We start from the raw sequence: 15278 nt of genomic DNA on the forward strand, positions 1-15278 counted from the left end.
GAATTTTAGGCCGTTACCATTTCCCAGTGAGGCGACTTACCTGAGGGGTGACTTTATTACAGCATGTTTCACCCCAAGTTCTGAGATAAAGGAAAAACTGAAAAAATTTTTAATTTCTTTTTTTCATTTTTTATGTTTGGTCACGTTCAAGTATAGATGGGATAAAGCTAGGGACATTTTGCTCTGACAAAAAAATTTAATACTTTAGGGCAAACTGAATTTTTTTAAATTAAACCCCCGGGTTTCACAAAACTTTTGTGAAAAAAGGCTGTTTTATTTGAAAAAACCCCTGTCCATTGAGATTATTCCCGGGATGGGTCAGTGATAAAAAAAAGTTTACACATTCGTTAGCCATACTCAGGATGGGCTAATAATTAATGTATTTTCAGTTATTAAATGTAAATAAATTAAAAAGTAAAAAAAAAATACAGTGCATGATTGGTACAAAGTAAAATATTTTTCTCAAAGTATAAATTCAAGTAAAACCCTTTAATACAAAACTGTTAAAATTTAAAAAAATAATGTTTTGATGGTAACAATTGGTTACAAAAACTTTTTTATTATTTTATAATAAAAACAAAGCATCACTTGTACTTCTGAAATGGTGTCAAATATTCATGATCATGCATCATTATTATATCATAATGTTACCCAGGTGTCTACAATTATATGTGTTGTTATATTATAGTGATAATATTATATTTACTTTTAAAGCAGCATTATAGACTAGACTATTGTCTAATGTTGATTTGTATATGAACATTTTTAAGTTGTTCTTAGATAAGTTAAAATGTTGTATACTTGAGTAACTTTAGTGCTTTAATCCATGTTAACCCATTTATATTATAATCTATTCCATAGCCATTACTTATAATAAAGCTCAAAATATGTCAAAAATTTGCAAAATTTCTTTCCCTTTGTTAGTATTTGCTGATCATTTATTTTTTACGACACACCAACACAATATAGGTCACATTGTGCCGGAACAGGAAAGATGATTTTTGCTAACCAGTTGGGTGTTGCATGTGCAAACTTAAAATAACACCAGAGACTTTGAATATATAGAATATATAGAAACAATTTTTAGCTATAATTATATAGTACAATGTACACTATTCAAAAAGTTAAGGTGAGCGGAGGCTCAGTGGTTAAGGTGTCTGCCTCTCAACCCAGAGATCATGGGTTTGAGCCATTCTCGGGTCATAACCATGTTTCTTCATATGACACCAGTGCTGGTTGGTTCCAGGAAGCGGACTCGAAAGTGATTAATATAAGTTGCAAGAACTTGTTTCGCAATCAAGCTTAAGTAAATATGTTTAAACCAACTTCAAAAATGACTCTTTTTTTCTACCACATTTTATGTCATAGGATTTATTTGTTAGTGTTTATTATCAAAACAGCATTCATACTGACTTGTATTTACAAACATATTTCCTTCATTATCTTTGACATTTTCATTGCACATTGTTATATTATCACACATAATCCTGTCTGCTGTATGAAGCTGCATATTTAACCAAGATTTAAGCTAGTGAAAGTGACATTATGCTCATGTTTTTACTGTCAAGTTGAGCTAAATTAGTAATATATTTCAAAATAATGAAAAGTGCCAATGATAAGTATAACAAGAGCCACTGCCAGGCCAGGGTAACACTCAACTTTTTTACTTTTTCTAACAGCAAGCAAATAAACAGTTTAAAAAAATCTTTAAAAAGAAAATTCAAGTTTTTATTTTTTTATTTTAATAGGTCTGTCTAGTCAAACAAATATAATCAAAATTCAATCATTTGATGGTCAAAGTTATTTAAAGGTCAAGGTCATATCTTAGTTATTCCATATGTCTGTTTGGTCACAATTAAGTTTTGTTTTGTCCATGTATCAATCAAATCCCTACATAAATAACAAAATTATGACAATTAACAAAAATTCAATACTTTGACCTTGACAATCAAGGTCATTTAAAGCTCAAGGTCAAGTCAACCTTTTAGAAGGTCTTGTCCAAAAGGTTTTGTCCAAGTATTAAAATAATATATTGATTTAATTAATTTACCAAGTTACAGTCATTTTTGCTGATAATCAGTGAAAATTAAATAGTTTGACCTTCAATGTCAAGGTCATGAGTCAAGGTCAATTTAAGTTTGATATACATGAAAGTCCTGACCTAACAGATGTTGTGTCTTAATATGAAGTTAATCCATTCATAAATAACAAAGTTATAACCAGTTATAAAAAAATAAAAAATAAACCAACAAGATAATTTCATAAATTTGACCTTGACAGTCAAGATCAATTTCAAAGGTCAAGGACATATCTAAATTATTAAATATGTTAATTGGTAGCCAGTCTTGTTTTGTCCAAGTATAAATCAAATCCTTACAAAAATAACAAAATTATGACAATTTAACCAAATTTTCAATAATTTGACCTTGAAGGTCAAGGTCATTTCATCTTAAGGTCAAGGTCAGTTCAACCTAAAAAAAAAACTACTTAAATAATAATAAGACTGCCCCACTCATTTTTAAAATTGAATGATACTTATATGTGATCTTAAATTATAATAATACAGTTTTTAATTTTTCAATTTTCAATACCTATAATGATATTGAAAAAGTTGCATACCCGAAACTTAAGTAGGTTTTTAATAAACATGCTAACTTATTCCAAGGTTATCATGACTGTTCCTGTCATATTAGTTACTGCAGATATTAAAGTTATTTCATTCTTATATAACAAAACATTTTCTTTGTAAACTAGAAATGTGTCTCCACATTCCATTGTTTTGTAAGTTTATGGATAAGACAGTATAATACTATACTGGGGCATAACTTTCATAACCTTTCAAAAATGTCAAAATGCAATTAAGGGTTGTGAAAACTTATAATTTTACCATACTCCAAACTATCTATGTTTTTTATAGAATGATATTCACCTTTTTGTCAAATCTAACATATCAAGGTAATTTTGTATTGAAATTATAATACCGTAAAATTCCTATTAAATGCCTAAATCAGGCAGGAAAAAATCATCTCCATAATTTTATACAATTATACTTCAGTCAATCCCATTTTATTTTAAAGTAAACAAAATAATGTATCATATTACCTTTTAAACTTTAACACTATTTTACAATATTACAAAATCTTGTTTATAACACCAAACATATTTACAATGATTTTTCACAGACACTTGGGGTTTGGAGCTCAAAACGCCTTTAAAATCCAAATAAAATGCATATATTTGTCAATCCCAGGACATGTACTGATCATATATATCAAAAAAACTTAATATAAGCCATTTTGAAAAAAAATCATATTTCAACAACTATAGTATTATTATAGTTGTTGAAATATGATTTTTTTTCAAAACGGCTTATATTAAGTTTTTTTGATATATATGATCAGAACATGTCCTGGGATTGACAAATATGCATTTTATTTGGATTTTAAAGGCGTTTTGAGCTCCAAACCCCAAGTGTCTGTGTGATTTTTTGATTTAGGAAAAACTGTGTTTTAATAAACGCATCCCCCCCCCCCCCCCTAATTTGGAAAATGTTACACCCCCCACGGACATTTAACAGGAATTTTACAATACATTAAATTTTCTTTTATCTCCTTTAATTTCCCAATTTTCTTATTAAAAAAAAACAACATGTATTCATATAGCTAGGCATTTGAAAAAAAAAATAGTGACATTGATAAGCAACTCTCATTAAATTGACAAATATACCTGTAAAATGTACCTCCAATCCATACTATGTTATAAATAATTCAAACTTTGAAACATAAATTCAAACACAATTTGATCAATTTTTAAACATCTCAATATTTGCCAATTTTTTTACCTACCTACTCTTTGTGTATTAAACATAAAATGTATTGATATATGTTACTGTATACAATACGGTACCTTTATTATTATCATATGAAACTCTCCTGTAAATCTTCATGCTTAAACTTCCTTACGTGGTATAATACTCTGTCACTCAGAAAATTTATATATTGATCTCATCAAAAACAACAACAACAACAATCATCCTGCACATAATATAACTTCAACTATAGCCTATAACTATAGATCCCTTCAGTCCATTGTTATTTTCTTCTCTTTTGTTATCAAAACACCAAAAACATACGCAACACTGTATTATAACATTAACTACAGCCTATTTAAGTTCTATATCCCCAGTTGTTCTATTAATTCGACCTATTAGATTGGCCGATCTGAGAGCCAGAGCCTATATGTATTTACATTGTGTAATGTAAAGTCCTGCAGTATGATTTATCATAAATTACCTTCAACTTTGTTAATATATTTCATATATACAAAGTCATGTCTATGACTTCAAATTTGCATTATTTTTTAATCACTATGTAATGTATGATAAATTTCTATGCCATTCTAAGTTTGCCCCAGTACATTAAATCATTCCTAATTTAACTCAATAACAGTTTTGCTAAATTAACTGTGCACTTTTGTTTACATGTAAATCAATTTGAACAAATTAAATAATGGTGAATGACATAATTTTGCTGAAGTAATAATATCCGTTTCAGTAGTGTTTTATATATCGGCTATAATGATAGTAAGACCAGTTTCAGGTTTTGATGCGTAGGAATTGACCACGAAGGTCTTATGTTATGTTACAAATGAGCCGTGTCATGACAAAACTAACATAATGGGTTTGCGACCAGCATGGATCTAGACCAGCCTGCGCCTCCGCGCAGTCTGATCAGGATCCATGCTGTTCGCTATCAGTTTCTCTACTTGTAATAGGGTTTGTAAGCGAACAGCATGGATCCTGATCAGACTGCGCGGATGCTCAGGCTGGTCTAGATCCATGCTTGTCGCAAACACACTATGTTGGTTTTGTTGTGACGCGGCTCAAATATCATTTCTATCAACAGATAAGAATAAAACCTGTTGCATTATTGTATGCGAGTTGTTACATAAGCATCAATTCATGTGAAAAGATAACATAGTAAGGATGGAAAATATCAATAAAAGTGCACCGTGATGCTGCTAAATCATCTTTTTCATCTGAAATAATCACTACCATCATCATCAACATCATCATCATCTTCATCATCTCCATCATCATCATCTTAACTATCATCATCATCATCATCATCATCATCATCATCATCATCACCATCATCTCCATCATCATCTTAACTATCATCATCATCATCATCATCATCATCTTCATCATCTCCATCACCATCATCTCCATCATCATCTTAACTATCATCATCATCAACATCATCATCATCTTCATCAACATCATCATCATCTTAACTATCATCATCATCATCATCATTACCATCATCATCATCATCTTAACTATCATCATCATCATCATCATTAGGAAAACAATTTAATCATTAACCATCATTTATATATTACATTTGTTTTTCTGAATAAAAAATCATCAACAACAACACCATTAAAACACAACAAAATTATTTATAATGCATCGAATAACAAATGCAGTTTTTAATCATGAAAGTAGCATGTGCTTTTATTCATAACTGGTATCAAAAGATTATATCTGACATGATTATACACATTAAATGTAACCATGACGCTGCATAATAATAAATATACATGTCATGCTACAACTGATATGATACGCAAGTTGAAATGAGTGAGTTGCTATATAATGAGTGAATGTGTAGCCAAGTTCACTGCTCAAGTGGGAGTCCTGAGAGAGAGTGAGCAGTCTGAGTCAGTCAGTCAGTCAATGAATCTTTCAGGCAGTTGGTCAGTCAGTGAATCGGTCAGTCAGTGAATCGTTCAGTCAGTGAATAAGTCAGTCTGTGAATTGGTCAGTCAGTGAATCGGTGAGTCTTTGAATCGGTCAGTAGATGAATTGGTGAGTCTGTGAATCGGTCAGTCAGTGAATATGTCAGTCGGTGAATCGGTCAGTCTGTGAATATTCAGTCAGTGAATCTGTCAGTCAGTGAATTGGTCAGTCAGTGAATCGGTAAGTCAGTGAATTGGTCAGTCAGTGAATTGGTCAGTCAGTGAATTGGTCAGTCAGTGAATTGGTCAGTCAGTGAATCGGTCAGTGTGTCAGTCAGTAAATCAGGCAGTCAGTCTAATAATCAGCCAGTCATGTCAGTCAGTGAATTGGTCAATCAGCATAACAGTATTAAGTCAGTCAGTGAGTCACTCAGTCAGATAAAAAATGCCTTCAGGATATTCAAATCAAAAATATCTATTAAACAAGCAATTTTTTATCAGTCTAATAAGTATAACACTTGTAACAGGAAAATGTCCTTCAAACATATAATGAAAATACAATGTAGGCATTTAACTTAAGAGGAGATAAAACAAGGTCAATAATTGTTCATTTCCATTGGCTATCTTAAGACAATACATCTATAAAATTCATAGGAAACTTTCTTACTGGGAAGCGGAAGTTTTCAACATACAAACTACTCGTTAAAAGAATGTCACTTTAACAAAGTGCCCCCTTGAAACACTACAATCAGCAAGATTTGTGAAGTTTTGATATTATACAGTCATGTATCTTCCCACTCTTATTTTTGGCCACTTAAACAAAATATTGTACATGTAGGACCATTTATACTATGGCATCAAATAATGTATTACATTTTATATCATATGAAAGTAGTTAAAGGGACACCACATGATGGGACTGGACATATTTTCTACATTTGTGTAACATTTCATAAAGGTCTTGACCTATAACTTTTGTGTAAAATTTCAGGTCAGCTACTTACAGAGTAGGAAAACATAAGCATATTTGCCATTGACCCATGGTGACATTGGAAAAGGCATGGGTTTCTATAGAATATTGCCCTGATCCTTATAAGCATAAAGATAAAACAAGAACGTGTTTGTTAAACACAAATGCCCCCGGCTCAGATTCTTGTCAGTAACAATATTTTTAAAAAATCTATTTATGACATTGGTGACCTTGACCCAAATGGCCCCTTACTAAAGGAAAAGGAACAGGACCTCCCTTGGTATGACTATTATAAACATGACAGACATTAACTTAAAAATAGAGGCTGTATGAGCAGAAATGTTAAGATTTATCTTTTTACACAAGTGACCTTGAACTAATGACGCCTAACGCCACAAAAAATTAGAGGACCGTTAAAGGTATCCACCTACCAAATATGAAAGATATCATTTTTTTATAAATCCAACTTTTAGAGTAGGTTAACCATACAAGGCCCTATTTTCAAAGTGATGAAAAGGGAAATTACTGGGAAAATGGATGGCACATTTATATAACTTGGCATTATCATGTACATTGTATTGATAAGTAAGTGTGAAAATTATTAAGCCATTAGTTCAGATAGAACATAAGATATTTCCAACTTGCCGGTTTTAGGTTAACCATTATTCATTTTCTAAGTGCTGAAAAGGGCCATAACTTGGTGCAAATGGAAGCCATAGTTATGTAACTTGCCCAAATCATATACTTTGTATGGATTAGTAAGTGTGTAAATTATGAAGCCATTGGTACAGATAGAACTTAAGAAAAATCCAACTTGCCGTTCTAAGTTAACCTCGTACGGACAGACGGACGGAGAGACGTACGGACGGTTCAATTACTATATGCCCGGGGGGATAAAAAGATAATTGAAGTGATGAATAAATTATTTTATAAAGTAAAATTATTTACCTTTTTTTGATGGTCTCTTCAATGCCTGTGATTTTTTCTTTGCAACCTGACGTTTCCACTCGTACTGCACATCTTCAGAAAGCTGTTTCATTTTCTTCCTTTCTGCAGTTCTTCCATGGCTTGACTTCATCTTTTTTGGAACTGCACTCGTGTTAGGCTGAGGTTTAGAAATGGCTACATGTTCATGATTAATAACTTCAAAATCACCACTGATAGGACGATTTCTGTTGTCTAATGAGTTATGAACGGAATCATATAAATTGTCTTCTTCAACGTTTTCAAAGTTATTTTCGAACACATTTTCAACATTCTCTGCTTGTGCTGTAGTATCAGGCATAGAATGTGACTTTACTGGAGAGTGTCTCTGAAAGTCTGGAATAAGATGGGCATCAGAAGATTCACCCTCGTGCAAAATTAACGCTTGATCATCAATATTTGTATCACAGGATTTAACTGATTTAACGACAGTTTGTTCATTTTTACCACATTTATTGGGATGACTATAACCAACACTGTCTATAAATGAACCATCAGGATTATGACCTCCTACATGAGCAATTTGACCTTGACCTTCAAAAGTATGACCTTGACCTTCAAAAGTATGACCTTGACCTTCAAAAGTTGGTATTTCTGTGAAACCACTTGACTCAGATGTTTTGTCTGGAAATGGTTGAGCAAATGAATATACTGATGAAAAATTTCCATCATCAGGATGTTTGACATTAAATGCCCTTTTATTAGTGTCACTGCTCATATTATTTGTTGGCAGATTAAGATTTGGTAGATTAAGCTTATGTATCTTTTGAAGAACCATATTGGCATCACTTGTAGATGAATCACTTGTATTATCAGAACCCTGTCTCATGAATTTACTTGCAAGCTGTGAGACTCGCCCCTGGCCTGCATTTACTTTACCAGCACCTCTTACATTGTAATCTGACGATGTGTTGTTTTCATTAACTGTACCTGATGACTTTTGGTACACTGTTATCATACCATTAAAATCTGATACATTTTCTGGTCCAGTATGCTGTCCTTCAGTGTCTCTTCTAGTTAATATTTGTTCAGAATCTTTACCCTCTAAACCTGAGTCCTCTGATGGAGCAACAGGACTGTCAATAGCATCCATCTTCTGCTCACTTTTCTTTTCATTAGCCTTGGCTCCAGTTGATATTGCATCAAAATAAATGTCATCTTCAACATCAGACATTGTTGTTTATTTTGTAAGACTGAGACCAGAAAACATTTGTACTACTTGTGTAACAAAAAACTCTTTAAGTATATATGCTCCTCATTCCATACCAATGTCATCAACTGGATTTATCCTGTAAAAAAATAACAATGGCATATAAAACAAGTTCTTTTTTTAATTCTCATGTGGTAACTCAGATAAGCCACATACCCTCTATTTCCTTAATCTCACACAAAACTTCCCTTAAAACTTCAAAATTTCCATCTTAAGTGTGTAATATATCATCTCCTGCAATAATCTATTGTTTTGATTTTTTTAAATATATTTGTATGAAAGAAATAGGTTTCAAATAATTGAGCTAAAAATCAACAGAATGTGAAGTTAATTTACATATGGTTCATTAAGTAATTTTTGTTATTTGTTACTGTATTTTTTAATGTTTAACAGGAAATGGCTATATAGTCCAAGTGTAAATTATTATTTAAAAGGAAATCAAACAAAAAAACAAAGATTTCTATACCTATCAGTGAAATTATCAGTGCCATTTCTACTCAAGTTGGACAACACAATGTATCATTATCAACAGGGTTATAATTATTCCGATAACGGAAAGTTAAATCAGTGTTCCAACCCATATAGAAGTGATTTTGAAACTGTTTGGTGATGAAAAATTCTTCACTTTTATAAATTTGATTTATGCTATGTCTTTCTGATACAATCTCTTTAGACATTGAAATAAGCATTGATAATACAAATGAAAGATGTCACAATGATAAATATAAAATGTTGAATAACTTTTTCCACGGCTATTTATTTGGACTAACAGGTCTGGTTATTTGCCAATGACACTGCTATTTATATAGCTGTCAATAACAATTCCCAAGAAAAGATCTCACAACAAGACCTTGACAGGTTACAGCTAAGGAAAAGCAAATGGGCCATGGAGTTCAACCCCTTTAAGTGTACGCAGAGACATAGATATCTATGTCTCTGGTGTACGGTGCTAAATATCACCAAGTCAAAACACCCATTCAAGACAGTATATTCACTCTATGGCCAAGTCCTAAAAAATGTCAAAGACGCAATGTACCTGGGTGTCACTTCCTCCTCTGATCTAAATTGGAACAAACATGTCAGTCAGGTTTCTTCTAAGGCTAGTAAAACTCTAAACTTTCTTAAAAGAAATATCCCTTCTAAAAATTCATGTCTAAGGGAATTTGCATAAAAATTGCTGGTTAGACCCAAGCTTGAATATCCCAGTTCTGTCTGGTGTCCTTACACTCAGCAGAACATCCACAAAGTTGAAATGGTCCAGCGCAGAGGATATTAAATCTACATACAGCAGTGTCTCCCTTATGTTAGAGAATAAGTTAGGTTGGCGTTCCCTGGAAAATAGCAGAACTGATGCAAGACTCCTTATGTTTTACAAGATTGTGCATGGACTGGTTGCAGTGCCCATACCCCTGTATGTTCAGCCCTCCCTCTGTCTCACCCAACACTCACACCCTCTTCCTTTCAGGCAGATTCCCACTCCATGTAACTACTACAAATATTCTTTTTTTCCAGCAACTATAGTCCTTAGTCAAAATATATTGACGTGCCAAAGCTTGATTCTGAGATATTTTCATTCTGGGGCAGAATCTCGCTTTTTAAATAGCACAATATCTCGTCGCGCAGTACAATTAGTTGGACTACTATAGTCCTCTGGAACTCACTGCCATCTGAACTTTATTTTACCACCAAAGGCTGTGTATGCAACTTAATTTTAGTTTACATTCTTTGGTACCCTTTATGTGCATTTGATTTATCTTTTTCATGCAGCTTCAGTTCTATCATAAATTTTATGTTATTGTAGGTTAATAGCTTATTAGCTAATGCTTCTTGTAATATGTAAACAGACTTAAAAAAAAAGTTTCTTGTATCTTGCGCAGGTCCCTACCCTGGACCAGTTTAAACAGGGAGTGACCACTCTTCACCGCTGTGTTTGAAATGAAAATATTGTTTTTATCTGTTTTAGCTGTATACTTTCTCCACTAACAAAGTTCTATGCTCCTGCGTTTATGAATAAATTATGCAAATGAGCCGCCATGTTGGTGTTTCGATAAGCGTGTTGGGAATTGCTACCTGTTCGTTTTGAAAGCTCGTCCTAACTTACAATTTCCTTGAATGTATGAAAACTTGGTTTTGTTTGATTGCATATTGAATGATAGGTATTGCAAAATAAATATAATGAAAATCGATCAATAAATAATTGTATACGAGCGTTATAAAGTCAATTTAATTCGTCAGAATAATAAGGTTTTGTTGCAGGGTATCGGTAAAAGACTGCTTTTTTTCCCCGTTTTTGAAATTTATTTGAACACGGAGACAATTTTTCTCAAACAGATTTATGAATATACTTTACGTTGCAACAGAGTTTACCGTGTGTCCATTCCTTATTTAAATTGTCTGAGAAGTTAAATCTGTTTGTTTACATGTAAATGTGTACCTTCATTTTGACCGAGTGGAATAAAAACTACCATGACGGTGATAATACCGGATATGTAATGAAAATTACGCTGTGTAGTGCAAAGTTTTGGACATTGCAATTAAAATTAACACTTACGTTGACTCAAACTGTTCCTTGTCAGCAAAATTGAAACCGAAAGTAGAGGTTGTTCTAGAATTTAATCGAATAAAATGGATGGGATTTAACCACCGCGCATGCCCTGTGCGAACGTATTGTTTACATCCGGTCGTAGCATAGGGTAAGAGTGCAAACTTTGTTAGTGTTCTCTTCACCTTTTTATTTCAACTCTCACAAATACAAATACAGTATTAGATGGATAGAGGATGGATGGATGGATGGACAATTTGTTGTTTTCAAGTAGATTTTAAGGTATTACTTACACAAAGTACCCGTCACTGGCATTTATATTTATGAAACAGTTAATATGATAAAATTAAAAATGTGCCAGAACATTGTTCATTAGCTACTGATCCAAGTAGAAATATTGTTCACAGATCCACTCTATGGCTATGACAACACCCCTTAGGGGTTATCAATTTATTCCCAAATTGATCCCTACCATTTTATATTAAGTCTTATTCGTAACACTTCGAAAATACTTACAAAATGGTAGCAACACAAACCAGGAAGTTTCTTTGATCCTCCATTTTGTAGATCACGTGACAATCAGGACACAAACATGTTTTCTGTCCGTTACCTACCGTACCGTTTGAGGTTGTATGCTACTAAATTATGTTGTATCATAGATTGGGGACCTTTCTGTTGAAAATGCGCCAGAGTTAAATCGTATACATATACATGCACAGTGTGTTAACTGAAGTGCAGGTATTAGTTACCCGCACTCCTGAGCACGCCCATTGATTGGTTCATTTTTGCTGGGGTTTACTAATTGTGACGGCAGAGAAGCGAAACGCTACAGAAATATGATATTCAGATGCTCGTTCATTGGTTACTTTTTTTCTGGGGTTTCATATTGTGAAACAAGGGACGTGTTTTTATGTTTGACTATGATACAAACGAGAAAGAACACCAAAACACTCGGCAATCTGATTTATACTCGGGGGGCTACGCCCCTCGTACAAATCAGATAGCCTCGTGTTTCGGTGCTCTTTCTATTACTTATTTAGACGTCATATTTTTTTCCCAATTTGGTTTAAGGTGACAATTTTAGTCAACCATATGTATCAAAAATATTTTTCATCATTGTCAATTATTGATCATTCACGATTATAATAGTCAATCTTTTGGGTTAAATTACTTCTTCAACTCAACTTGACAGCAAAAAAAATGATCATAATGTCAAATTGAATAAAGGTAAATTATGTGTAGAAGGCAGTATCATTTCTAATATAAACACCGTTGGCAATCAACAAAAATTAACGTTCGAAACAGCCACCAAAGTAAGAATATCCACGGAACTATATTCTGTTACATAAGTATTTGACATTGCAAGCACTTTGATCCTTATCTCCATTTTTTTTTATTTTAGGTCAAATTTAATTAAGTTATATACAGTAATTTTATCTAAAACACTATACAGAACTTTTGTCTAGCGGAAGTCTTAACACAATATATATATAAGTAATATGATATGATAAATATCAAGATGGTAGACTCTGGTATCTAAGATGATAGCCTCACAAAGGCCGTCAAATTGTAGACACAAAGTCCACGCCCGTATGTGCATACCTTTGGCCATGTAAATAATCGGAAGAGTTCAGCTACTGTATTCTTTTTAGGTAAGAAAAGAGCCCTTCAATTGAATTAAAATGTCAATATAGTACTTACATGTAAGTCATATTTACTGATAGAACGTACAAGTCAGTGCATCTGAGTAGTTCAAATGATTATAAATTTCTCCCTCTACTGCAATACAATTATATATACTAATTACAACATATATAATTTTCTAAATTTCAGAAGAATGTGTTCCAAATGAAACCTGGTTTCCTTTTTTAGCCGACTATTTATCGCGGTTCATAGCAAACAGTTTTTACGGGTCGTACAGACTGTGATACAGTAGACTGTATAAAGATGGGGTCATGCAGACATTTTCAGCGATAATATTCAGTGTATAGCCAGATTTTGTCTATAAAGCATTTAAAATAATCGTTTTCAAGGAAAGGATTTATATTATACATGTATTTTCAGGGCTTTTAATTCTTTTTCATAGCAGGGACCATTTGCAAAAAAAGTCTCTTCCCTTCTGAAAAATTCTTTGAATTCATACAGTTTTCCCCCGAAAAACACTTTATATTTTTTTTCTTCACGTTTTGCAAAAATAAATAAATAAATACATAAATTTAATCATAAATATTATAACCACGTTATCCCCCCTACCACAAATTCATGGGAAGAACCATTACCCTTGTCTGTGAAACATATTTGAAATTTTCTGGAAAACGTGTGTCATAAAATGTACACCCGAAAATGCACCAGAATCCATCATTTGGTATTCAAAGAAAGATTAGCATTTGAAGACTGTTGAAGACTAAAGTCCTGTGAAAATGTAGAAACTTGAATTAAAAATAGTGTACGGGAAATACATTAGAAAGCTCCGTTGTATGTTTGTTGTTGCTGTTTGTTGTTGTTGTTTTTTGTGTGTTTTTTTCTTCTTCAGTGAACGACTAAAATTTAAAACACCTTGTTTTTTTTTAAATATGCACTTAGAATTAACCAGAAGTCACCACTTAAAAGCATGCAGATTTCATTTTTTCCATGGGGAGAACCAGTAAGGAGGGGTTACTTTGGTTTTTCGAATTTAAGCACCTTAGCCGTAAATATGGATCACTGCCTATAGGGTAACACCTGTCTCCGGATAGATGGATATTCATTATGACCAATGAACGAACAGACTTGTCAGTTTTAACTCAGATATTTTAATATCTAAAGATATAGATATTTTTAAGGATGACTGTAATCAGTGTAATGTACGTTTTTGCTCTTATTGACGTGAATACTGTTGACGTTTCAAGTAATCTGGGTATGAAAAGTGTAGAATCTAGTCCAAGATAGGTTTAATCTAGGACATAGATCTACAATATTTTATGACCGAAAATAGTGTTAATATTTAGCAGTGTTCAACCTTCATTTCGTACATGTTCGACAACTCGAGGAAAAAAAAGATTTATTAATGTTTAACGAGGTTATGTGCAAGTAATTTTACCATTTTAAAGTCATGTAGTGTAGCCTAGATAATGATCTAGCTGTATGCATAATGTATTATAATACATGGGATTAAAATACAACTAATGTGTGTTTACGTACCGTGTAGGCCTACTGATAATTAAAGCAAGGTATGTAGATCAGCATTAGTCTCAATATTTCGACTGCAAGACCGACCGATTTTATAATCTGATTTTTCATAGATGTCTGTTTTTAAAAGAAGGACGACCATCATCTATATAATAAAAAGCCCTAAAGCGCACAAATAATTTGTTAGGCTTATATTTATACATGACCAGTCAAAACTTTACTGGCCTACTAGCTAGTACTATATACGACTGGTAGTGTCCTTAATGTAATGACAATAAATACATGTGGTACATCGTTTTAAAAAGGTTTGAAATTGGGAACATACAAGGTTATCTATTACCAAGGCTTTAATTTAATAAATATCATATGAAATTAAAGCCGTGCTATTGCTTACTGTACAGTTTAATTTAATATCTTAACATTTGAAGACGTCCTTAATGTTATCAATGCTTATTTATGTTATCTTACACACTGCATTATGTCTAAGATGGTAGATCTATATGTATAACCTCAGTACGGGATGGGTTATATATATATAAAAATTGTAATGAAAACAATTCAAATACTGTTTTTATTAAAAGTAATTTTTGCCTGTTGCTCGTGTATGCAGTCCTTTCAACAGTGCATAGTAAATGAATGTTTAAGTGTTTCAGTGCTGAAAC

The 15278-nt window shown here is 32.6% G+C and overlaps 1 protein-coding gene across 1 annotated transcript in view; it reads right to left on the minus strand.

The window, feature by feature from the left end:
* The window catches only part of LOC132740739 (rho guanine nucleotide exchange factor 10-like), a 107139-nt gene extending 95032 nt beyond the window's left edge, over positions 1 to 12107 (minus strand). The window contains 2 exon segments of the mRNA XM_060728705.1: positions 7661 to 8985; positions 11965 to 12107. Coding sequence (XP_060584688.1) covers positions 7661 to 8870 — 1210 coding nt within the window. The 5' untranslated portion in view covers positions 8871 to 8985; positions 11965 to 12107.
* Between the last annotated feature and the right edge of the window lie 3171 nt (positions 12108 to 15278).

Source organism: Ruditapes philippinarum, unplaced genomic scaffold (genome assembly GCF_026571515.1).
Source record: "Ruditapes philippinarum isolate M1 unplaced genomic scaffold, ASM2657151v2 ctg1721_1_1_1_1, whole genome shotgun sequence".
In the NCBI taxonomy this organism is placed as follows: domain Eukaryota; kingdom Metazoa; phylum Mollusca; class Bivalvia; order Venerida; family Veneridae; genus Ruditapes; species Ruditapes philippinarum.